Source organism: Colletotrichum lupini, chromosome 5 (assembly GCF_023278565.1).
Source record: "Colletotrichum lupini chromosome 5, complete sequence".
Classification (NCBI taxonomy): domain Eukaryota; kingdom Fungi; phylum Ascomycota; class Sordariomycetes; order Glomerellales; family Glomerellaceae; genus Colletotrichum; species Colletotrichum lupini.
In genome coordinates this window covers 2,049,316-2,073,654 of record NC_064678.1, presented here as the reverse complement: position 1 = coordinate 2,073,654, position 24,339 = coordinate 2,049,316, and the positions used below count along the sequence as shown (strand labels likewise).

At 54.7% G+C, this 24,339-nt stretch overlaps 10 protein-coding genes across 10 annotated transcripts; 5 read left to right on the top strand and 5 right to left on the bottom strand.

Annotated features, from left to right (window-relative positions):
• Positions 1-675: 675 nt before the first annotated feature.
• On the bottom strand, positions 676-2,547 carry CLUP02_10001 (FAD binding domain-containing protein; the record flags this gene model as incomplete). The annotated part of the gene is made up of 1 exon (XM_049288977.1): positions 676-2,547. The coding sequence occupies one exon, from the start codon at positions 2,545-2,547 to the stop codon at positions 676-678; it is 1,872 nt and encodes a 623-aa protein (XP_049146121.1).
• Positions 2,548-4,659: 2,112 nt separating this feature from the next.
• CLUP02_10000 (uncharacterized protein) lies at positions 4,660-5,079 on the top strand (the record flags this gene model as incomplete). The annotated part of the gene is made up of 1 exon (XM_049288976.1): positions 4,660-5,079. The coding sequence occupies one exon, from the start codon at positions 4,660-4,662 to the stop codon at positions 5,077-5,079; it is 420 nt and encodes a 139-aa protein (XP_049146120.1).
• Positions 5,080-5,157: 78 nt separating this feature from the next.
• On the top strand, positions 5,158-5,499 carry CLUP02_09999 (uncharacterized protein; the record flags this gene model as incomplete). Its single annotated transcript, XM_049288975.1, has 1 exon — positions 5,158-5,499. One exon carries the CDS (start codon positions 5,158-5,160, stop codon positions 5,497-5,499), a length of 342 nt encoding a protein of 113 aa, XP_049146119.1.
• A 1,985-nt stretch (positions 5,500-7,484) lies between these two features.
• Positions 7,485-8,434, top strand: CLUP02_09998 (uncharacterized protein; the record flags this gene model as incomplete). Its single annotated transcript, XM_049288974.1, has 2 exons — positions 7,485-7,765; positions 8,083-8,434. 2 exons carry the CDS (start codon positions 7,485-7,487, stop codon positions 8,432-8,434), a joined length of 633 nt encoding a protein of 210 aa, XP_049146118.1.
• A 4,026-nt stretch (positions 8,435-12,460) lies between these two features.
• CLUP02_09997 (uncharacterized protein) lies at positions 12,461-18,055 on the bottom strand (the record flags this gene model as incomplete). Its single annotated transcript, XM_049288973.1, has 1 exon — positions 12,461-18,055. One exon carries the CDS (start codon positions 18,053-18,055, stop codon positions 12,461-12,463), a length of 5,595 nt encoding a protein of 1,864 aa, XP_049146117.1.
• A 277-nt stretch (positions 18,056-18,332) lies between these two features.
• Positions 18,333-20,426, top strand: CLUP02_09996 (uncharacterized protein; the record flags this gene model as incomplete). Its single annotated transcript, XM_049288972.1, has 8 exons — positions 18,333-18,456; positions 18,546-18,812; positions 18,873-19,014; positions 19,090-19,321; positions 19,397-19,462; positions 19,602-19,917; positions 20,056-20,083; positions 20,144-20,426. 8 exons carry the CDS (start codon positions 18,333-18,335, stop codon positions 20,424-20,426), a joined length of 1,458 nt encoding a protein of 485 aa, XP_049146116.1.
• A 25-nt stretch (positions 20,427-20,451) lies between these two features.
• Positions 20,452-20,806, bottom strand: CLUP02_09995 (uncharacterized protein; the record flags this gene model as incomplete). The annotated part of the gene is made up of 2 exons (XM_049288971.1): positions 20,452-20,652; positions 20,744-20,806. The coding sequence occupies 2 exons, from the start codon at positions 20,804-20,806 to the stop codon at positions 20,452-20,454; spliced, it is 264 nt and encodes an 87-aa protein (XP_049146115.1).
• A 344-nt stretch (positions 20,807-21,150) lies between these two features.
• Positions 21,151-21,951, bottom strand: CLUP02_09994 (uncharacterized protein; the record flags this gene model as incomplete). Its single annotated transcript, XM_049288970.1, has 1 exon — positions 21,151-21,951. One exon carries the CDS (start codon positions 21,949-21,951, stop codon positions 21,151-21,153), a length of 801 nt encoding a protein of 266 aa, XP_049146114.1.
• Positions 21,952-22,784: 833 nt separating this feature from the next.
• CLUP02_09993 (uncharacterized protein) lies at positions 22,785-23,435 on the top strand (the record flags this gene model as incomplete). The annotated part of the gene is made up of 1 exon (XM_049288969.1): positions 22,785-23,435. The coding sequence occupies one exon, from the start codon at positions 22,785-22,787 to the stop codon at positions 23,433-23,435; it is 651 nt and encodes a 216-aa protein (XP_049146113.1).
• Positions 23,436-23,939: 504 nt separating this feature from the next.
• CLUP02_09992 (uncharacterized protein) lies at positions 23,940-24,281 on the bottom strand (the record flags this gene model as incomplete). The annotated part of the gene is made up of 1 exon (XM_049288968.1): positions 23,940-24,281. One exon carries the CDS (start codon positions 24,279-24,281, stop codon positions 23,940-23,942), a length of 342 nt encoding a protein of 113 aa, XP_049146112.1.
• Positions 24,282-24,339: the final 58 nt, after the last annotated feature.

The following is a 24,339-nucleotide window of genomic DNA, read 5'->3' as shown; positions in this document are numbered from 1 at the left end:
TCACCACCGATGCTTCTTACTCATGGCCTTGTGAAGTCTCACTAATCTCCCGAACTTTCGATTGTTGAACAGTTTTTGTTAATGCTACAGTGAAAGCCATCGCCTATACTACATACATGCTAGAGACTGGACGCTGCGACTGACAGCACCCAAGGTGAAAGCAATCCAATGAATGCCTTCTTTGAAAACCCATTTTGACTCCCGTCAACACCGTGATGCCGTAGTTGACAAAACAATGAAAAAGAAAAACCCTGTCTCGCAACAGCCCAATGTCTTTTTTGGTTGTCAGAAAATCATGTCCCTTGAACCCGCCCGAAAACGCCGTCTAGGTTGTTGCCCTTTTTGTTACGAGGTTGCATCCCTCGTCATTCCCCCCATGCTCTTAATATGTTTCGGGGGGTCATTGACCTTTTTGTGTTTTTTTTTCGTCGCCATGCGCGGCTGTTGGCATTTAATCTCTTACATCCGATGAGACCGAAGCCGTTTTTATGTCCGAGTTCGGTGGCACAGCAGCGCCAGGCACCGAATGATCGTCCGCGTCAGCAGTAAGCCGCCCGCCCCGACCATAAAATCCCCGAGTTCGCATCCTTCTCCGGGACTTGCGGACTTTTGGGGCCTTTGGTAAGAGGATGCTAGACTTATAAAATGGCGGGGGTCTGCCCGCCCACCAGCACCTTACCACGTCTCGGCAATGTACTGGCCGGCCTCCTTCTTGAGCTCCCAGTACTTCTTGGCCTCCTCACGCTCGAGGTTGCCCTTTTGCATGGCCACATCGACGAGAGCCTCTTCAACGCCCTCGCCCATGCCCTTGGTGCTTCCGCACACGAAGACGCGACCGTCGACGGCGTTCGCAATGTACCATACCAGGTCGGCCTGGTTGCGCACCTCCTCTTGGACGTAACGACTCTCGCCGCGACGGCTCTGAACAACACGCTTGACCTCGTCCTCGTGAACGCCCCACTCGCCACTGTAGATCTCGTCGACGAGCGAGTCGCGAATGCCCTGGAGAACCCAGACCTTGTTTGCACAGTTGGCCGTCTTCAAGCGACGCTGGACGAAGCCTCTGAACGGAGCGATGCCAACGCCAGCACCAATGAGGAGCATGGGGCCGTCGGAGACGAATTGCTTGGCGAGAGGGTTGGCCATGAGGCCCTTGAACATGGGGATGTGGATCTCTGGGGTTTCTCCGTTGCGCTTCGCCTCCAACCACTTCTGGGCCTGGCGCTCGAAGAAACCGGAGCCGATACCGGTACGGAGACCGCGACGCCAGTCAGCAGTCTCATGAACCGTGACGGCAATCTCGATCAGCCGGTGCACCTTGCCATCGCGCGTCTTGTAGGCGTCGTGCGGGTCGTTGGACAGAGAGTAGAAGCGCGGCATCAACGTCTGCAAGGAGGACAGCAGGAGGTCCATGGGCGGGTGGGAGCTCGGGAACGCGTGCAAGAGCTGGGAGAGGGAAACGTGGGGTCCGGTGCGGAAGTCGCAGAAGACGCCATGGCCTTCGGCGGCACAAAGGTACGTCAACAACTTCTTCTCATTAGGGTCCTCGGCGTACTCGGCAAGAATGCGCAGAAGCTGCTTGGTCGGGGGGTAAGACTGGATATCGGAGCACCAGGTAAGCAAGTCCCGGCGCGTGGTGACCATCTCGCGGGCCTGGTCGTCGCCCCACACGGTAGGCCAGCGGCCCTTGGTGGTCTTCATCAGGACCGGCTTGTCCCGAAGGAACCGAGGCACCATGAGGGCGTCGAAAACATCGTCGACACAATCCTTATCGTTGGGTGCCATAACACCAATGGCACCGCCGACCCTGAAGTCCATGTCTTCCTCGCCCGGGTAACTTGTGATATCGAGGTCGAAGTGGTAGGTGCGCTTCTCGGCGCCGGGCTTAGTCAACTCACGGGTCGAGTCGATGCGTGCGGCGTAGACGTGGTAAGGCGGGTGAGGCTGAACGTATCTGGGAGGCTCTCGGGCGGTATCGATGTTATCGATTGTGAAGTCCTTGAGCTGGTTCTGGACGGTGGCGAGTGCGTCTGCCGTCTTGTCCTCGCGCGCATCAGCACCCAGAGAGATTGCTGAGTCTGTGGGAGACGAGGCGACGGCTGGGGTCGCAGTGGAACGAGGTACGGGCTCGAAGAAAACGGTTTGCTCGGGCAGGTCGGCGATGTTGGTCAACTTTGTGGGAATGTCGCCAATCTTAAGGGCGAGTGACTTGTACGCGTGGTTATCGGGGAAGGGGATGCTCTCGTACTCGAGACCCTCCTTCTTGGCGCCCAACTTCATGCAGCAGCCGCCACCGCAGCATCTCTGGATCAATTGAGCTGTCGATTCGCCCGTGATACGCTGGATGTCGGCAGGGCTCTGGGCAATGAGGCGGGTAGAAGCGCGCCGCCTCCTAGGGGCTTGGATTTCCTCATCTTGATCCTCTGACTCTTCCGAGTAGGTGAGAGAAGGTGCGACGGAAGAGACGCTGGGCTCCTCGGGAATGCAGTTGCTGGTAGCCCCGATGAGTTGGGAAGCCATGGCCGTGGTCGCCATGGTGCTGTGCATGGCGATGTTTCTGCGTATGTCGTCGAGGATGTTGTTTAGGTGGCGGAAATACGGATACCGATGACCTAGACGACTTTGGTGGGTGACCGTGGGCCAAAAGACTTTGGCGTAGAGGACGGCGTAAAGTATACGTGAGTGAAAGGATGGAGGGGCGGATAGTCAGTAGGTCCTCAGCATGCTGTGGTGAGAGCGGGACAGAAGAGGTCTTGTAGGAATCGGTGAGTGGCTGTGGGTTGTCAGATGGATGAAACCAGGTTGGGGAATTCCTGATCAGATAAGTTTGATCAGATAAGCCGAGGTGTGTGTGGTGTAAGGTAGGGAAAAGAGAAAAGGAGCGAAAAAGTATCGGGCGGAAGGGTGAGGAATGTTAAGTTTTTGGGACGTGGAGAGGTCGATGAGGTAAACGGTAAAAATGGTGGGAAAACCTGGTCCAGGCCCCGGGAAAAGAAAAGGCGTGTGAAGTAGTAGGGGCGTAGGTACTTGGTAAGGAATAGGTGAGGTTTGTCGATCTCTAGACCGAGGGAGTACGGATACTGGAGCAAGGAATGTACTCTTTTTTACTGCACGTTTTTAAATTTCGACTGGAACCGGCCGGAAAAGACAGGCACAAGGGCTTGATGATATCCAGGCTGGCCAGTAGGTGGTGAGGGAGTACTCCGTATACTGCGTACTACTAAGGTGCGTAACAAATGCAAGGTAAAAAGCGACCAGGTGCAATCGAGTAACAGTGAGGAAAACGAAGAAGAGTGCAAAGTCTCCGTTTTTGGGTTGCGACAGGGGACACTGGAATGCCCCTGTTGGGCCTAGCCGCCACAGCGGTGGCACCGTGGTAGTGGCCGCAGCCGGACAGTGAGCGGGGCTTTCTGTTCACACTGTTCACGTGCCGGAGATGTTGGCACTGTCCACGGTACCCAAGGTACGTCTTCTTTTCGGGCTTGGCTTGGCCCCCAAGCGGCGGCGACGACGGGCTGCGCATCATGATTTGATTGCTGATTGATGACCTGAGCATGCAGAGAGCATTTGTTCATCTTGGGTAATGATGAATGGCCACCGGGTAATAATGTGCGACACTGACAGCTGCTGATGACTGTAACACCAGCACCGCCGTTGACTAAGATTCAGCCTCGATCCGGGCACATTTTGGTTGGCACGGTTGGGTTAACTGAATAGTACATACAATTTACGGGTACTGTTGCAATGGACTGTCACGACATGCCGTTACCGAGCAAAAGAAAGAAATATGTGAGAATGCGTCACGTCAATTCCAGCACATCCGAGCTCGCACTCGCGCTCGGGTGCTTTCCACATTTCCATTTGCTTTTCAGGCTGCTTTCGCCCAAGATGCCCTGCCTTATGAATCAGATTACGGAGTAGTAGCATCAGAAATGCAAGCACTTGCAGAAAAACCCAAGGAAGTCACGGTCCACGGGCACCAAACACGAGACCGCGCGCTGGGTCCTTTCTTGTGTTCCTAACAACCCTCCACTTTTGCTCTTGGCCGATGTCGCCCGCCCCGATGACGACGAGACATGTGTACGCAGTATTGGGATAGGTACCTTCTGGCATCTGCATTGTCACCATCCCGTTCATTCAATTTCCTCGGTGCTTTCTTTTCCAAATCGACATCTCGGGCTCAGCCTCTCCTGCAGCGATTGAACCTCGGGACGCGTCGACATCAACGTCAATGCCATGCCCGGCAAGGTAGGTAAGGTAGGTAGTTGATTGTCACAGCCCGAGGTGCAGCGGAAGGCATTGCATCTCCTATCTTTTCTCCTTCCACATTCCGATCCGCTAACGTGGAAGGTACGAATTTAGTCACTCGCTCCTTCTTGCCTTGCTTCCACACCACTCTAGGTAGGTACTACTACTACCCTAGGTACTCTACACGGTTCACCCCACTCCACCCGCCCCTACCCGATTCATCCTCTTTTCCCGGCTTTTCTTGCCCGGCTTTTCTCAGTCTTCTTCCGCCTGGCTCTTTCTGTCTCTTGTCACTTCCCGTCGCTCTTGGCAGAGGTGATGGGAACCGAGCCGGTTGCCGGAAACCAAAGGTAAAATGAGGTAAGCTGATCCGCTCACCCACTCTTGTTGGGCTTTCTAACCACATCATACATGTGCCACAGTAGAATATCCGTACCAAGTACTCCGTACACTAATTACCGTGCGCAGCAGACTGCTCGCTTGCGCTTCGATCCTCACAGTGCCAGGGTCGCCGCCCATTTCTGCTGCACTGCGGTGGACTCTTGTCCCGCACAACTGGAAAACCTGACGATTCACCGTTCCCCGTACTTGCACATCCAACGACATCGTACATTGCTGCATCGCATATCGCCGCCACAGAACAAGAGTGTGGGGTTTCCTCGCCCGCTTGCGCACTCCAAGATCCATCTTGCTGGTCCATTATGCTGGGCCCAACTTGCTCCGGACTCGCTGGCCATTGAAAGAGCCCTCATTTCACCATACCCCCTCACGATTGCGCTCTCCCGTGATGCTATCCAGCTACCATCGTGCAGCACCGGCTACGCACGATGAGGTGGCCGCACCCCTCACTTTCACTCTGTCGCTGAGATAGTCGTACAGAGTCCCGATACTGTCCCTCCACCTTCGGAGATGGACAACACGGCAGTCTTCTGCACCTCCCGCGGCACCACTTCAACACGCTCCGCGGCACCAATGCAGCAGCACCACCAACTTCTCCCGGTCTTGACCTTCAGCTCCGCCGTCCTGTCAAAGAAGCTCCGTCTACAGTGTGCAGACCTGGAAGCCCCTATTACGCTATTGCAACGTCGGAAGCCCTATCTCTGCGACTCGGGGTCCTGCCACGACCCCAGACTTGCCCTCCAGGCCCTACGTACCACACCACGCACTCCTAAACAGTGCGTTCCAGCACGTTGGGAATCAGCCACCCCCGAGTCGTCAGAGGCATTATTGCTCGGGCATGCCTTCTGCTGAGCGGCAGGGTTCGTCCCTCCACAACAATGGTCACCCCCAGGGCCCCAGACATTCTTGGGCGAGCTCAGCCCCCCGTCACGAATTGGACCCAACGTCTTACCGAAGCAATTTCTCTGCGCACCACGGTCATTCGATGAAAACAGCACCATGGCCAGGCCCAAAAATAACGACTTGCAATACAATTCACCGCTCACCGAACACCAAAAGGAAAACACGCCAAGCACGAGCAAGACTCGGTCAAAGGCCCTGTCGAGTCAGCCCACAATGCCGAGCCATGAGCCGTTGGGTTGCCACTCCTTTGCGCCGGCTCCCTTCTAAGTTTTTTCCAAAATCGCACACTGTATACCGATTCCCCATGGCAAACTTACCCTACACAGTACACAGCAGAGTCTCCCCCCCATGCTGGCCGTCACCATCTGATTGTTGCGCATCAACTGTCAAATCCCAAGAACCACCAGCATCAGCTCCGCGTGCAGACCTCCATGCTGCATGACTGACGAAAGGTGTCCCGCGGAATGCAACGCTGGTCACTCGCTCCTCTCCTAGGTGGGATTGGGCAAAATTCGCCGGATTCCGTAAACACGCGCCCCGGCTGCCGTTGCCGAACCGAGGAATTCCGGCCGTCTCCCCATCTCTAGACTCGGGCAACGACGGTCGGCTCTCAACAAGACCGCTCACGTGAGCGTATCAGATTTCTGATCTTCTGATGCTCTCGGTCCATCTCAACATGCTCTTAGACTTTGCATTTGGGTTCGCAATGCTGTCTGCTGCATAAGATACCGCGACAAAACTTCCTCTGGGCTTGCCTTTCACGCTTCGACCGCCCATCTCCGAGGTGGTTGCACAAGACAAAACGTCACAAGCAAAGAAGATCGGCCGCGTTGAGCCAGACGACCAAACGAAATGAGGGATGCTTCATCTCGTGTTGCCCAATGGACCAACCATTTCCGCACCTTGCTTTTCCTGACGGAATGCCACACGCACTGAACCATCCGATCCCTGTCTGTAACCATTTCATCCAATCATGACGTCCAGCCAATTCAGCTGGGGCTGTTTGGCTTTTCCACCGGACCAAAGCAAGACACACCCCAATCTTATCGCACATTATCAATCTCATCAAATCAATCGCATCTAATCTGATTGTCTTCAATCTCCGAGACCGGCTGTTGTCAACCCCCCGGTCGACACCACGCTAGTACATCCTCCCAACGCAAACGAGCAAGCACGCTTGAAATCTCAAATCAAAGACCTACGCGATGCCGCGAAGCAGGGCCCGCTCGCGTCTCTCTGCGCGTCTAGTGATGTCTCATCTTCATTTCGAGCTTGTCGCGAGCGTTCTCCTGAGGCTCCGGTCTGAGCTCCCGTTGCTAGTGTAACCCTCGACTTACTCCACTAACGCCAATACCCAGCGACATGGCATGGGTTCGATCTGATAACTTTATTCGCTTCTCCTACTAAGTACAGCGGCCGACTGATCAACGCCTTCGCAGTTTCGGTCTTTCAATCGCTCGCCTCTTCGGTGACCGACCTCCCTCCTCCCCTTGGCTGTTTCAACCGTTCCCAACCAATTCTCACCCTTTGGGGTTTGTTTGCGCGGATCAACCGGATTACTTCCCCGTCGACATGCCCTGTCATGTTTGGGTTGGAGTTTACATCCATCCGGATGTCGAACCTGGCTCCCGGAACGAAACTGAAGTCCTGTTTTTTCCGTTTCTCTCTCTGATTTGCTAGCCTGTCCACCAGCAGTCTGCTCAACAATAAGGCATGCTTCGCCAGTGTTGCTCTGCGACCAGCAGTAAATGCAACATGGGCAACAAGAGCAGCAATACCGCTGCATTTTTGTACCGAAAATACGTACGAAGTGGTCGCCCCCAGTTGGCGAACTCAGACCCCAACAATCTGCTACCCTACTTGGTATTCTGATCCTGGCATCGTGGAGCGCTCTGGAAAGATTCTTTCAAACCAGCCTCCTTGTCCGCCCCAGCATGCTCGTGTTCGCACGTGAGCTCTTCGCCCGCTCGGCACCCACATCAGCATGGTTCGTCGATCTCTCTTCACAGTGCGACCAAGCGTACATCTCCACACTGACGGGCACTGCGCCAGTCCCTATGCGTTCCTGCGTCTCCGGGGGACTTGTACCCCTGGATGCCGGTCCATCGAAACTCTCACCTAGCTCAAGCCCGGCCCCGGGCCTTATTGCGACTGCTGCGTGGTCATCTCGGCTGGACTGCCGGCTACCGTCTGACCAGGCATGTGCCTCTACTCCGTACATGGTAGGCTAGGGAGCCACGAAACGTACCGGCAATTTGGTTGAGGCAGGCTCGTCGTCGAGCACCCTGGCCTCCTTCTTATTACGCCTGCCTTCCCCCAAGGCTTCCAGAAGGTATGGAAGCGAGATGATGGTGAACATGGCGATCTGGGCCTTTGACCTCGATCAGAGGTTGGGCTACGAGTCTCAATGACCGAGCCTGGGCCGACGATCGAAGAGACGGTCTCGGGGAGCTCGTGACTCAGGGGCTGTGGTCTGCTCCAGGTGTTCATCTCTGAAGTACGAAGTTGTAGTCGAGAGTGATGATTCTTCAGCCACCATCTCAGGGGTTCGAGAGCCACCAACTCTCCTGATTATGTGCCGCAGCCGTCAGCCACAGACAGCTCTCGTGAGGCGTCTCTGAGTGGCGAGGAGAGCACCGTAAGACGGATTGCTTCGACGGGTCATTGGTGGTTCACTTTACTGAGGCTAGCTGTCACGCACCCCAAGGGCCTTTTTTATCGCTTACTGCAGCGCTTATCCATCAACTGGAATCAGTGCAGCACGAAGACGTTGAGCCCGAGAGCGAGCAATTCACTTTCAGCATGCTATCGCAACTCGCCACTCAGACAACTGGTTGTCCGCCGAGAAGCATTTCTACACACGTTCACGACTCAGTGGGCTTGAGGCAAGACATAGCTTGTGTTCTAAATTTATGCCCATGAGTCTCAGCACAAACTGGGACTGACATCCTTCAGAGTTCAGACTTTAGGGGTAACAACCCGGGCCCGTCTTTGCGCCGAGGTCATTCTCTCCACGTGTACATGACAAGAGTTAGGTCCGATGAACCGAAGCATCTCGGCTACATGAGAGAGCAGCATCGCGAAAGCCGAGTAATGGTCTGCGACCCCCGACGTAACGTTCACTGATGGTAGGCTTGTGCCCGACGGTACATGATGTACTAAATATTCGCTACATCTTATCCCTTTAGTAGCCTACATGCCCCCGAAGGCTACGGACCTGATGAGCTCTTCTAAACCCTGAGCTTAGCGAGGCTGGAGGTGCCCTTTGGCGATTGCTCGAACGCTAAAGAGGAGCAGAACGCAGCACATTCAGTGAGAAGAGGCTACGTGGCACTCTTTTGTCGTCAAGTTTATCGCATCTACGCAGAGTCCAGATTCGATCTTCATGAAAAGAGCAAGAGGGGGGATGTTGCAGATTGATCCACATTCCACACATTATATGCTGGTGCAAACACCATCCAATTTGATGCCAAATGCAAAGGGCTGCCCTTGTAGTCAATCTTTGCGACTCTTGGAGGGGAAACGATGCCAATCATGCACATTCGATGGCTTTTTTTGTATGGCAGTGCGGTGTTCGGGGGTGGTTCCCCAGTCGCCTGGGGACGAAGAAAACGTAGCAACTGCCTTACCGAGACACTATTCCCAACCCCCAAATCGAGGTGCAGGCTTAAGCTTGAGGCGGACACGATGGATATGCAGGCAGACGGGATAACGTCTCGCTATCAGATATCTAGAGCGATTGCTTTCTCGAATCCTGTCCCCAAGTGAACGCCGCCATCACGGGATAACTAAATCAAGAGAGAGGGTTGAATCTACATCTAAAACCACCTTTTCCCTGCTAGCAGCCTTCAATGTTCTGATGGCCAGAGATGAAGCTCTATTGTCCCCGCCCCTCACCCCCCTCTTTCAATCCCCCTTAACTCCCCATTCTTCTTACATTTCCTTAAAGAGGGCTTCTTGTAAACAGCGGTACGATGCGCTATTGCAGTACGTCCTGGCTGGCCCACACTCTATCCGTCTGCATAGGGTAATTACCTATTTCTAGGCTCCAGTTGAAGGGTCTCTTTCTTCTCAGCGGCGGAAAAGCTGACGGAGTTATTTTGTTAAATGTATCGAGCACGGATTAGCTAGGGAGATGAACTATAGATCTAGGGTGATTCAGGGGCTCTATAGCCCGCCTTGGAGCTTTCTTCCGTTTTTTAAGAGCCTGTCAGTTTAGACACAGAGACAACGTGATATAAAGAAAAGCATCTCCAAAGTAGCGAAGTGGGTTCACTCACTTACATTGGTTTTCTTTTCACTTTCTCCACTTCTTCAGCTTTTACAGCCTACCTTGTGGACTATTAAACGTCAGATAACTATAGCTATAGAAGCCTGCTTGTACACTCCTCGCGCCCCCGACCTACTCTTCTCCTTTGATCGTAGAGGTTGACGACAATCAGAACATAATAGTAGATGCTTTCAAGTATTCTGTCAATGGCTTTCATAAATATACTTCGACTGAAAGCTCTAAAATAGGAGAAATTATTAGTCCCAAAGACAGATTTCATACTATATTTTGTCTACGTGAGAAACAAGAATGATAAAAGGTTACTAATAAGGTAAGGTATTCGACACAAATGGGGGAGGCTGACCTATAACTATTGAGACCTCCTCTAGCTTCTTCAACGTCACCCTCCTCCCCCACCCCTCCCAGGTATACCTAACGCTCTCAAAGCCTTGTGTTGTGAAAAAGCGTCTCAGATCATGGGAGAAAGAGATGATATCCGGAGCCGAGATGGGGCCCTTGCCCACTGCGTCTTAGGCTACAAGACTGGACACGTTCGGCTCGGGAACATCGGCAGTGGACCGTCAGGGGGCATCTTATATAGAGAGACAATGATTGCGTACACGTCTCTTGACCACGCGGATCAAGCTGTTCGAGTTTCCCGAGCTGATTGAGCCGACCGAGCTTGCCGAGGGGCGAAGCAGTCGAAGAAGTCAAAGCAGCAGCACCGGAAGCAGCAGCACCGGAAGCAGCAGCGGGAGCAACGCGAGGCTCGCTGAGAGCGTTTCCTGCCGGGTGAAAGGCAACGATGGCCTGGTTCCCTCGAGCTCGGGGTCAACGAGAGGATAGTTCTCGGCTTGGACGGCATCGTTCTGGCTCTGCTGTGCGGGCTCCGGAATAAAGGCAGCCCGATGGGTTTTAGTAGTTTTGTTACTTTTTTTTCTCACTTCTCGGCCTCGTTCGTCGCTGACCTTATCGTTAACGAATACGTCCGGCGTAATTACGGGGCGTGAGTCGCCCCATACTACTTTATGCTCTTAGGAGGTTATTAATGAGAAGTAACGAAAAGCATTGTTGCTAGAACAAGGTAGAGTCGACGGTAGACATTCCAAGTACTAGGGATGTAGTTCATCGTTATATCTCCAAGTTCTTGAGAAGAGAAACACATTCTCTCTCCATCTCTTATAATCGTGTCTTTGTTAGCCAGTCTCATACGCCCATTCGACCCTTTCAAAAGGCCAGTGATATTGCTCGAGGAAGTTATCTAAGCAATACTGAGCTGTCGGAGCTTGCCGAGACAGAGGTAGCTGGGGTGATGAAGTGATAATGTCTCCTCCCTCTTATAGCGGATAGAGACGGCAGTGTTAAACGTAGTAATAATTATAGTAGTTCACTTATAACTCACTCACTCCTTCACTCCTCCTCCTCCTCCTCCTCCTCCTCCTCATCCCTCCCCTCCCTCCCCTCCCCTCCTCCCGCATCTCGCTACTCGTCTCCCGCCTCTCGCCTCCTGCCTCATCATTAGAGTTACCGTTTACGAATACGATAAGGGTTACCGAAGATTTCCAACGTTAGCAAAGTTATTTAGGGGTTTAATAAAGATATTCGATGCTAGCAAAGATCGATACTATTCCGTTTAAGCATAGTCCCAGTGCCAGTCGTGACGCTAAAGGAAAGAAGCGTCGTCTCGGCAAGAAGAATAACTCTGCCCGCGATAACATGAACGGGGCGGGAGTTGAGAAATTCATGCTTGGAGGTGAACGAGAGAGTTTGGGATGAATGGGAGTTTCGGGGGCGGATGGAGATGCTTGGGCACGACAGATTCACCGCGAGTCAACGAACATGTTCAAGGTCGCTGAATATGGGGAGCAATGGGGTACGGTTGACTATCCTCGACTTCTGAAATTCATCAATGAGAAAGAAAGATGATTGCGGGAAAGGTCCGAGGGACTTGTACCCGTGGTTCAGAACAAGCATCCAGGCCGTGAACGATGGACCGCCCAAGAACCAAGTAACGAGCAGATCACAAAAGAGACCCCAAAGACCCCCTTTCGGCTCCCTACCCTTCATCTCCCGCGCTCCTTCATTGACGTGAAGCCGTAAGCCGACTCAGATTCTTTAGAGGGAACAAGATCACTTCACCAAACCTTGAAGACTCTTCTTTTTGAAATGTAATGTCGACTTAGGACTTGAATGACCACCGTTCCTATACACGGTATCTTTACAATACGTACACTACCCCAAACACGCCAATAAATGACTTCGGTATCATGTGTAACAACAAAACAAAAGGCCCTAGACAAAACAAAGCTGCCAGCCCCCAACCTACTCCTTGCCTCACCGTTAGCCAACCCCCATGCCATGGTCCCGAGTGTATATATATATGTTTAAACCTCCCGTATGTGAACCCAGCCCAACCTGACTCCTCCCCGGCCGCTCCATCCATCCCTCGGCCGAAAACACCTTTCAAAGTAATTCCAAACACGCTATGCCGCCCTAATAGCCAGACGCCTAAAGCCAGGTTCTAGCAATGCACGAAATGCGAGCCATTCGCTCGTGTGGGGGGAATCATAATAAGATAGTGAAAAAGGAAAAGAAAGAATGATGGTATAGACAAAACGGAAAAAAAGAAGAGAGACGAAATTAGTCCCGAAGTTCCACGCCGACCTCCTGGTGGACGAGCCTCAACACCCACGAGGCCTCCGAGGCGCTGGAACACTGGAAACACCACTTTTTGACCGAGCCGGCGGCGCCACCCGTCTTGGGCGCCACGCCAATCTCGCCTCTCTCATCGCGGATCTCCTCCCAGATACCGCAGATGATGCCTCGACTGCCCATAGGAGTGAAGCAGCCGCTGCCCAGCACGGCATCGAGAATGATGCGCGCCTTGTCTGATTTCTTGGGCATAGTTGTAACCGTGACGCGCTTTTCGAGGCCGTGGTTTGCGCGTAGGTCTTGGTGCCAGCCCGGCGGCGGGCGGCGAATCTGGATGATGCAGTTGCCGTAGTCCTCCCACTTGTTGGAGCTGACAAGCAGGTGTAGGCGAATCTTGATATTGTCGGATGACAGAGGACTGCGGATGGAGTTGGAGTACATGCTGATGGATGGTGAGCGGGGGTAGCCATCGGAAGACGAGCCGGATCCGTAGAGGCTGTTGTTATTGGAGGAATGGCCCTGCTTGTCGATGGACGAGCGAGCAATGTTGAAAGCGTTGCCTTGCGTGAGTCTCTTGAGGAAGCTCGTGGCAGACAGACTCGACGAGGGGGTGCTCCCATCTTGCGATTGGGATGGAGCGCGGGTCGATGCGCGGTAGCTGTTCTTGCGTCCGAACCAGCTGCGACGACGACTGCTGTTGTCCTCGGTATCTTCCGAGGGTCTCTGGCCGAAGGACTGATAGCGTGCCTCGTTCTCGAGCTGAATAAACTTTTGGTTGTTGAGGCGGGCATGGTGAACGGCCATGTATAGATTGTAGCATTCCGTAGCCGATGGGCAGCGGAAACGGAAGTTGCCCCCACCAATATCCTTGTTCTTGCAATTGTCCTTGACGGCTGAGCGGATTTCAAGGTCGACAACGGTAGACTGGCGGAGGAGGACGAGGGGCGTAAGCTCGAGAGAAACAAGAGGGATGTCGGGCTCTCCTCCGAGGCTCATGACTAGAGAGTAGCCCTCAATGACACCGGCCGTCACCTGAATGGAGCAGGGCTCCAGGGAAATGTCCTTCCACTGGCCCTTCTTCTCGTTCCAGTACGAGATGGAAGCAATATATTTGGTGTAGCTCTCCGAGGCACTCATTTTGCGGCCATGAAGACCGGCTTGCGACGCCGAGTTGGACGGCGTCAGGCTGCACACCGACTCAGACACCATGGACTCTTGAACGAATGACTGCGAGATCATGGACTCTTGCTTGAAGGAGTCGACAAACTCCTCTCTCTCTCGCTCCCGTTCTTCGCGCGGCTGGTGCTCGGGCTCTCTAATGCTGAAGCCAACCTCAGTCTCGGGGATGTCATCGTCAAAGTCATCTTCGGACTCGGATGACGTGTAGTCGGATTCTGTCTCTGTCTCGCTTTCTGAGAGGTCGGTCTCTGTGACGGACCGAGTCGTATCGGATGATTCTTCAGAAGGCAGATATTCGTGCTTCAGAGGTGAGGATCCCCGACGCTTCACACGAGAGCCGCCAAGGTCGACAGGTGGCGACAGCTTGGGGGGCTTAGGGCTCAAAGAGCGGTGAATGGGAGGAGGAGGAGCGCCGTCCGCGCGGTAGGGTGTCGTATTTGGCGCAGCTCTGTGTCTGTCCTCCTCATCGTACGAGTCTTGTGTAGGGGTTCTGTCTGGAGAGGGGCTGCGGCGGATGGGAGTGGTCGGCATGCTTGAGCCGCGGTTGTGGTAGCGACTAGAAACCGATCGCTTGGGCGCGTATGGCTCTGGAGACGACAAGTCTCTCGATGATGATCCGTGCAACTTGCCGCCCACAGGGATATCGGTACGGTGCTGCGGCGAGTCGGGGAGGCTCTCTTCAGTGACAACCGGCAGCCGCTCCTTTGGTGGCATGGGCGACGTGCCAACAATGTCAAGCCAGTCTTCCACTTGGTCATTGTTGTCTGTGACGAGGCTCAGCAGCTCGTACCAGTGCCGTCCGTTGTGGGAGCCCGACACCATGAGAACGAGCTCGAATTTTGCGTCACCGCGGCGGGCTGAGATCACAGTCATGGGCATGGGAGGGAAGAGAAGCCATGTACGGCGGCCGCTGCCAGTCTCACGGATGAGCAAGTCGCCCTTGTCGTTGTTCGCGCCAGGAAGGTCGCGGTGGATGAGTTCGACCTGGCACTCGAGGCGTTGTCCATTGGAATGTGCGAGGCTGAGGGAGAAAAGGTCCTTTGCGCTGACCTGCCGCTTGGGGTCGATTTTGACGGCTTCCATCGGTGCGAGTGTCCGCAGATTACGGATTCTGCTCGTGTCGGTGTTAATGGCGTCCTCGTCAGCCAGCCGCGCAGACTCTTCCCTGTGGCGACGCTTGGCTTTCTCTTGCAACATGTCGTAGTCGCCAACCAGCGCAAGTGTATCATACGAGCCGACAGCGGCATGAAGGCCCTGATTTACGGTTAGTGAAGCTCGTTTCAATGCAGTGGGAAATCGTACCTTGGTGAGCTTTGCAAGAGTCCGGATGCGAAGCAAGGGCCGTTTCAACAAATGCGCAACGTCGACTCTCTCTCCGTCTTCGTTAACGACGTCGCCTTCGGCGTTGCGCGGGAGTGCACCGATGAGGGAATCCTCGTCGTCGAGGCGATCGGCAGCAGGAGCCAGGTTGACGACGAGATCTTGGAATCCAAGGCGCCACGCGTCCAGGTAGCTATCGTATATGGGAGAGGCGGTGTGCAGCCAGGAAATGAGCCGATCGATATCCGTATGAGATGCCCTCTTATGGGCGGTCTTTAGTTTTTCCAGTGCAACTCCCATGTTGACGACAGATTTCGACATGCTGTTTGCCTTACGGCCAGGGGACTCGGGGCCAAAGAGATCGACGGCACTGGCTGAGCCCTCGTGAAGGACGGTGGAGAGTAGGACGGGGACAACGCCGTCGACCAGCGTCTTGAGCTCCCGCTGGTACAAGTTCTCGTCATCTGTGAACTCCTTCATGAGGTCCTTTGTTGTAACCGTGTCTGGACGAGCATTGGCTCTTCGTACGCTGGCAGCCTTTCTTACACTCGCCCTAGGTTTGATGCTCCGGAGGCTACCTGGCACCTGGCTTTCATCTGGCAAAGACAGAACTGACACGAGATCAGAGTGTTTAGTCAGCCTTCTTTTGAGACCCGATTTATTGCTCCGCCGCCGCGAAACGTTGCTTCTTGTAAGCCCCGTAGTCTGCGTGATGGTGGTTTCGGACAATACCGATGTCATGTCCGAATCATAGGTGCTATGAGTGTCGGCAGACCCGAGAATCGTGGACAACTCGTGTACGCCGTTCGTTGGCGGCTTCCGGCGGGGTGCCACCGAGGACTCATCATCGTACGTCCAATCGTCAGTAAATGTTCGATCGGAGTAGGTCCGGCTAGATCCAGAAGAGCGGCGGCGCATGGTTCGCCTGGATTCGTCATCTTCTCCGGGACTATCATACTCCTGATCCAGCTCCAGCTTCCGCTCTTCTTCGCTAATGTACTTGGAAGGCGGAGTCTGGTGGCCAGTGGACTCTCCCCTGAAGGCCTCCTTGAGGATCTCGCGGAACGGCTTCTTGACTGACTTCGCCGGGGACGGCGAGCTCCTCGTAGCTGCTCTCCGACGAAGGCCAGCGGCGCCAGCAGAAGTTGGTGTCTTTGGCTTTTCCTTGGGCTTTTCTTCGACATTCCTAGGTGCCACATTTTCGTCGTTCTCGGTTGACGCGCTCAGGTCAGTCGAAGATAGGGTTGACTCTGTCCAATCCGTTGATTGTGTAGTCTGAGTCATGTCAGTTGTTTGTGTTGTCTGGGTGGACTCGGTGAGCCCAGTGGATTCCGAAAGCTCAGTCTGAGTCGGAAGGGAAGGCTTTCGCTGACGGGGTTCGGCCGATGATCGTCTACGGGTATCTTGCGTCTTTGTCTTATCGACGGGCTTGCTCTCGGACGCTTTCCTCTTGGGGGCCTGCGCGGGCGACTCCTCCTTCTTCGCCGGCTCGTCAACGAAGGGATCGACCGTCCCGTTGAGCCATTTCTCAATACTGGGAGGCTGGTTGGCGACTGGCTGCCTTGGAGGCTCAACGGCATCGTGCAGGATCTTCTTGCCGCCGGTGACCACCTTCTTGAGTACATCGGCAGCCTTGAAGCTGGGATTGCGCTGTGCCTTTTGCCTCGTCTTATTGAGAGGCAAATCTAGCTCACTGAAAGCAGAGAATCCCACGGGGATGTCTGCCAGGGGCTTCGCACCCGGGGCGCTGGTCAGCGAGCTTGGGGCAAGATCCGAGTTGTCCAGCCCTGTCTTGACTGCTGATTCCGAGGTGCTGACCCAGGATTTGTCGTCTGACGGTGGAGGCGCCTTCTTCTTGTGGCTCACTTTGCGAGCCTTTGACGGTTTCCGCGTTGGTGTTGCCGGCACACTAGACTCGGCATCTTCTGTGACCTCGATGGCGGTCTCGTCCTCTTCAACCACCACAATCTCGTCCGCCGACTCGTGCCTCGCGCTGCCCCCGCGACTACGCTCGCGGGATTTGGCGCCTGTGCTTTGCGGCCTCGGTGTCTTGACGCCAGACCCTTCCGATGCTGGTGTCTTTAATGGCCTGACGCGGATTCCGTCATCATCGAGCTTCTTCGTTCGTATCGGCGTAACTCTGATGCCGTCGTCGTCCATCGCCTTCTTTGGCAACGTAGCTTGTCTCTCTTGAAGCTCCTTGAGTCTTGCCTGTATCCTGCTGCCGTCGAGCGAGTCTGTTGACTTTGCAGCCCGGTGTTGCTTGACCGGTGGGGGATCTGGCATTTCCACCTTTGCTACCCAGTCCTGGATCTTTTTGGAGATGGGTGCTTGGATGGGTGTCTTTTGCACAAACCCCTTTGGCAAAGGGCTTGGGGTGGGACTTGGGCTGGCGTCTTTGGTTCTCGGCGATTTCGCTCTCGTGGGGCTCTTCTTTCTCTTCTGCGCCATCCAATGGTCGTCGCTAACGACTCGCTTCTTGGGTGCCAGCTTGGCGTCTCCGCCGGGGAGGTCCTCGACGGTCTCGTCCTTTTCGTCGGGCGGGCCGTCATTGTGTACTTCGATCTTTGGGGTCGACATTTTCGGTGCCGACATTCGCTTCTGCCGCAACTTGATGCGAACGCGGTCCTCTTCGGTGACGCTCTCCGTGTCACCCGGGAAGGCCAGCTCGGTAGGCTCGCTGGGGGGTGCCAGGGGATCAGCCGAGGCCATGGCTGCGGCGTTCGTTTTTTGCCATTTGTTCACGCGCTCCCTGACGCCGCCGGGCTGTTGTACTTTTGCGACGGCAGCCTGCCGCATTTCGGCTCTCAGCTCGGCCTTGACAGCATCCAGACTCATTCTTCGCTTGCGCTCGGCGGCGACGCGCTGTGGAGAGGGGCGTCCTCTGAGGAAGTCGGCGAGCAGAGTCGGGGGTTCTGGTGGTTTCTTCATGGTTGCTGCGCGGGGGCGGGCAGGGGCGGTCTTGGGAGTCGTGGGCGGCGCATTGCTTTCTTTGGTGGCGGGAGTGGAGGGTTTCGTGGTTGCTGCAGCCGCCGCTGGCGCAGCGTCCGGCGATGCTTTCTCGTCGGGAGGTTTGGGAGACATTGTCTACACAGACAAAAGGTTCGGTCAGCAACAGTAAACAGACCAGTCTGCGGGTAAGCGGTGGACAGGTACGAGTTGGTGTCGTACAGGTGCGTCCCCCCCCCTCTCTTTCCTTTGGGTGAGGTAACGAGCAACAAGGTTGGAAGGACTGACTTAGGTGAGATGCATGCTGCCGCTTAAGGTTGAATGATCTTCTGCGGTTCCTATGGGCGCATGTAGCAGAGTTGGAAAGTGAAGGTTGTTGTTGACAGCTGAGGGGTTGCAACCGGGAGCGCAAATGGAAGCCAGACGTCAGAGTGATGTGTGTGAGATAGAGGCGAGGGCGAGGCTGTATGTCGGTGAGACGGAGAAGAGGCCGACTTTGCAGGCCGTGTATGTAGACGTTGGTTGGACGATGATAGGTGAGTTGAGGTGAGGTGAGGTGAGGTGAGGCACGCAAAAAAAAAGGGAGCAGCTCGACAGACAATCCCGTTGTATGTGTGTGATGAAGTCTGTTACTTTGTGTATGTACGAACCAAGGTAGAGACGGTAGAGACAGCGCATATCAAAGCAGACAAGACTTTTCGACTTCTCGTCGAGGAACAGCTCGGGCAGGGCAGGATGGAGGAGCAGTTGGTCCAATCGAGGGCTTCGTTGAGCTGGTACTGCCGGAGTAACCAGTGGATGTTGACGCCGGAGCTTAGACATAAACAAACCGACACAGGTGGGGCTGTCCCTAGAGACTACGTACCCTTTACAAGGTTTAGTGGACTATCAGGTAGAGTTGGTGGCCTGTAGCACAGACATCCCGGCTAGTAGCCAATCAGAGGACGCACAGAGGAGTGCAAGGCAGCCGAGGGTTCCAGACCAAGTTCGACACCAGGGACATCTGGCGCAATCCGCAAGGAAAAAACAAGACTTGGTGTCAATATATGTACGGAGTATACGGAGTATATGTATATGCATCGGGACGTGGGTAGGTGAGGTAGCATCAATGCAAGGATTCTTGCTCGCCCTGTCTTCCTTGCTGCTGCTGTGCTGCATGTGCTTTCCAGGAAACTCATGAAAAGTAACAGACTCTCTCCATCCACGCAGCAGGTTATTTACCAGGCTGACGCATACGCATACTCATATCGTCCGTCTGTCGCTCCCCCAAATCTCCCCGAGGCCGTGTTCCCCAAGACCATCTTCCCCAATACCGACAGCCAATCTCCCCTGGCGGATTTCAAGGTGGACTATCCGTCCTCATGGAATCCCGCCCCGTCCATCATTTCCCGCCTTGTCCACGTGAGTAATCTCTCACCTCGAGAGGCCTCGCCTCATGGACTCTAATCCTCTCGCCTAGCCTCTCGCTTCTGCCAGCTAGATCGGATCTCGGATGTTGACACCAAGACCCCTTTCACAAATCACCCCTCAACACACTCTCAAGTGAGTCGTCGTATGAGAGGGGAAAAAAAACCCCCACCATCATTCCCCTTGATCGACGAACCAGGGAAAAGAAGCGAATGACATTTGACTCCGTAATTGCTGCCAATGCTTGCCAACAAATGCAGCTGGTCGGGCATAGACACAGACAAAATACACGAAGCCAGCTCACTCTGACTCGAATTCGTTTCCGAATACGTCTTGTCTTACTCCCAAGATACAAATCTTATTCGAATTCATCACTGCCAGGCAACACGACGACAACGGGGACATCCTTGAAACTGTGGTTGATGGCCAAGTACACTCCGTACGAAGCGCATGTTTATCATCCTCGCCCCATGTCGCCGTCGTTGTCACTGCCAAACTGTCCGTCGTAACAGGCGGCGGGGGAGGGGAAGAGCCATTGACGCCGCCTCATCTTCTCAACAGGGGCCCCATGGATTCGGGACCTGCAACCCGTTTGTTTACTCGCGATAACAAACTTCTCATATAGCACAAAAATCAAGGCCCCGACTTATTTCCCCCACGGCCTTTCTACAATCTCATTCCGAATTTCCCATCCTTCTGCTCTCGTTATTATATCCGTAGTCTTACAGGTCCAAAAACCAAGGCAGCCAAACCATCGTGCCCTGTTTTCCCATCCAATAACCCAAAATCGCTACCAAACCACGCACACACACGCAGTGAATATGACAGCGCCCGCGGAATGTCTCGGGGCGTATCGCATAGTGTAGCAGCGAGAAGCCGTACGGGCCCCGAACATCACGCGGTCTCTCCCGCCCGCCGCGCAGTCGTCGCACGTGGTGTGGGACCGCCCTACTCGTCCTCCTCGCCCTTCCGAGTTCCCTCCCTCCCTGCAGAGACTCGAGACGCCGAAAGTGAGACCTTCCTCCTCCGCAAGACCTTCCGTAGGACCTTGTTTTATCCAGCTCGAGGCTATCGCGTGGGTCCCGCGATCGAGATCTAGCATCACACAACACAGAACGATTCCTCTACACCTTGGTTTCTTCCATTTTCATTACCCGCAAGCTACCATCAGGCGGAAGTAAACCTTGAATTTTCTGCGAGAAATTCGAGAAGCGTGCGAGCGGTGCTGCAATTAGGGTATCACCACCACCACCACCACCACCACCACTCTTTTCCCCTCTCGCCTTGACATTCGCCTTATCTGCAACCAGACTCAGCTGCTCAAACTAAGAGAGCCGTCAGTCACGCAACGTCCTGCATCTTTCTTGTCACCCGTCAAACTTCATTAACCGCGCAGTAGGCATGCACACCTCACACTAGAGACGAGAAGATGAAGGTTGCAAAAAAGTGTAGATCAGGGTTTTGTATTCCGCCCTTCATAGCGGTTGCTTCCAATTATGCACCTAAAAATCTGTGTGTGTGCCCCGAATTCCCATATGTCCCCCCTCCAAAGATGCCCGTGTGCCACATCCTTTGGAAAAGATGGAAGAAATGCTCCAAGACCCAAATTACCATCCAAATTGACGGGTATTGTGCAAAACTCCCATACACCCATGCATGCTGTTAGAAATAACCTCCTACCAGAGGGCGGCGTATACCGAAAGAGAGGAAGGAAAAGAAGATAGGAAAGTAAAAAGTGACGATAAACCTCCCAATGCAGATAGAATATGCTTTACCCCAGGAACGCCGTGAAATGCTTGATGCTTGTGAAAATCACCAGTCCCTCACTCCAAAGAGGGCAACAGGAACCGGACCTTCTTCTTCTGCTTCGCAGCCTGTACGTCTCCGCTCTTGTCCGGACACGCCGTCGCGTCTTCCTCCCTCTCGTCCTCCTCCATGTCGCTCACGGCGCCGACGCTGCTTCCCATCTCGCTCAGGAGCTCCTCCTCCGTCTCCTCCTCAATAGACCAAACGTCCGGGCTCGGCTCGCGCCAGACATGCTGCGGCCGGTGGTGCCGGTACGACGTCGTCCTCTGCCGGCCCCGCCCGCCGCCTGGTCGCACAGGTGCTCGGCCCCGGGTAGGCGGGAATGACGACGGCGAGAGAAGCACGTTGTTGTCCGACGGTGATTGCTTAGAAGGGCGGGACTTTGACTTGGCCATAGACTTGAGCCCGTCGATGGCGAAGTCGCGCAGGCTAAAGGGGATCATGAAGCCGTGTGGTGCGAAGCGGATGTAGTCTTCCTCCTCGTCGTCCGTGTCCGGTGTGGCGAGGTCCGAGAGGTCGGGTACAGGCGGCGACTTGCTACGGCCCTTTGACTTGTCCAGGCCGTCCAGGCTTGAGGGGCTCACGCTGCGGACGATCTCGCGCTCGCTGTCGTCTTCGATGCCGGCGTCAAAGTCCATCATGGTCATGTCGTCCTCGTCGTCATCCTCCAGATCGGGCGCGGGTGTGAGGAAGTAGGTCAAGGGGTCCTCGTCAATGTCGTCGAGAGATGGGTAGTCCTTGGGAATTGTAGGGGCGAGGCGCACCAGGGTTGGTGGCCATGAGTCTCGCCGTGAGGGTGTCTTTGGTGTTTGAGGCATCGCGCCGGTCGTTTGTCAAATTGGTATTGGTTGTGTATTGGTCTTGATAGTTGCGGAAACAGGCGTCTGAACAGTAAAATCACTGACAAGACGAGTCAAGTCCTCGCCGGTCTGCGCCGGCTCAAAAGTATACCAAACGAAGCGGCAAGTAGCTTGATCTTGTCTGTGGTTTCAGCAATGATATGATGCTGTAAAACGTGACAGACCGAGGTGAAGGAACACGAGCTGGAGGCGAGGCGGTGTACTCGTACTTATATGTTTCCATCGCAGCCTCAGCCAGGCAGAGGATGTGCAAGGCGGACGTTATCCGACACTGCCTTCACCTACCCACCCACACACGCAAGCACGCACGCACACCGACAAGGTTGCAGGCTGGCTGGTGATTCGGCTCAGTCACATTAACCCAGCCAAGAGCTGCCTTGTATGGCTGGAAGATGGTGGTCACCAGTGCCCATTGCCCAGTGCAGAGGTCTCAAATATCGCGGGGCAGCCAGCCACCATCAACCCCCACGTGAAAGAGGCCTATGAGGAGCGTGACTCCTCACCCGCCATGAGTGTCTGGGAAAAAGCTGTGCAGTGTCTCCAAATGGCCGGGGTGCGGCCAGAAGCAGAGATACGCATCCGGAAATGGTGGTAAGCTGAGGCACCGGGCTGGGATTCGTATTGAAATCTATCACAATTCCTGGCAGACCGCAAGGAAATCCGGTCTTTTGGTTGCTTCGCGTTCCTCCGTGTGGGTGTGTCGACCGGCGCGCGACTACCGCGGCTTATATGAATAAGCTGAGACAGATTTGCAACCACCACACGTATTGGTTGGAGGCCGAGTCAGGCAGATGACTACCTTGCCCACCATAGCGCCAACCGAACGTGCCGATTCCCTCAGTGTGCAAAACCACCGTCGCTTAACCGGTGCGCATTTTCGAGGCCATGGACCTGCAAGCAAGGAATTTGCAAGACAGCTGTCGACTAGACTGGCCAAGGGACAAGTTTTTGATCGCCCTCCCACGCTTGCTAGAGCGGCTGGCGTACCTTGCATGACGCCTCCAAGTGGCGCATTTGAGTCAGCTCGACAGACCGGCCTCACACCGCACTGCAGATTGGACAAAAGGCAGCCAAATTCCGATGATTCCTCGGTGAAGTCGGGAGCCTTTGCTGCTCGCACCCTCGCTTCGGCCAGTCGCCCATCCGAATCCTGCACCACCCTCGGCCTCAGAAATGGAAGATCGCCACGGTGCATGAACCGCTGCGAGATGGGCATGCAGCACACTCGTCTTACGGCTATGAGGCCTCTGACCTCTCCAACCTTCCTGACTTCTCCGAGAAAACCCCCGAAACCTCGCGAAATACGAAGCAGCTCGAATGAGGCCCGTATTGAAGTGGAAATGTCGATAGTTTGTCCGAATAACCCTGGTTTCTTTCCAAGGTCCTGTCTTGACTTAAAACAAGTCAGCTGGTTGCCCGACTGTGTACACATTGCGTCATGACTTGGATTTGACAAGAGCGGACGAACATCTCCTAGAACCGTAGCCGCTGCCATCCCATGAGGCCTGAATCACGTCTCGAAAAATGAAGTCGGGCAGCGGGCCGTGATAAGAACGTGACTGGTTTGTGAGTCGTCGTGCTGGTATCAGCCCGCCGCGCAAAGACGCTTGCGGGGAGAGGCCGGCTTTTTGGGAAAGCCTGGATGGATCGTCTGACACCAGGCTGCCCTAATTATCCTAAGATGGTGAGTAATCGACCCGCAAGGCAGTGCGACTGGACTATTGTCTGCGCCAGCTTACCTTACCTAGCTGCTATTCCCACGTAAGAACGCCATTCAGAGTCTCGGGACGTTGAGATGGAGGGAGGGCTGGTCGCGCTTCCAACGAGAATGCGGAGATAAGGCTTGGGGACCGTGGGAGTGTGTGACAGCTTTCGAGCTACCTCGCAAAAGACTGGTCACTGGGAAGATGGACGTTTCCAAGGCATTCCATCAGATACTGGCGCCATCAATTAGCGGTGAAGGCATCAGCAGGAATGCCAGGCCCCAATGTGAAATTTGACAGATTGGAAACCCGCCGTCTCAATCTGTCTTCTTGCCACGGTCCGTGGCGTGAATCCACTACCGTATGTTTCGAGGCTGATCTAAGCGGTAGGATCGTGGTGGTTGCGCCGATATCTGTAGGTTGGTTGGTTGGTTGGTTGGTTGGTAGGCATGTAAGGTAGGGACCGAAAATGGGCTGGCTGCTCAGCTTGGAATTCCAAAGAGGAAGATCCGGGGGAGGCGAAAATACCTTCTTACCTTGCCCAGCAGACCCCGGATCGCCAAAGAATGCAGGAGCTTGGGCCATGGCCGTTGCTTCCTTCCCCGCCAGGTTCCAGAACCAGCACGTGACCCACTTGCCAGCC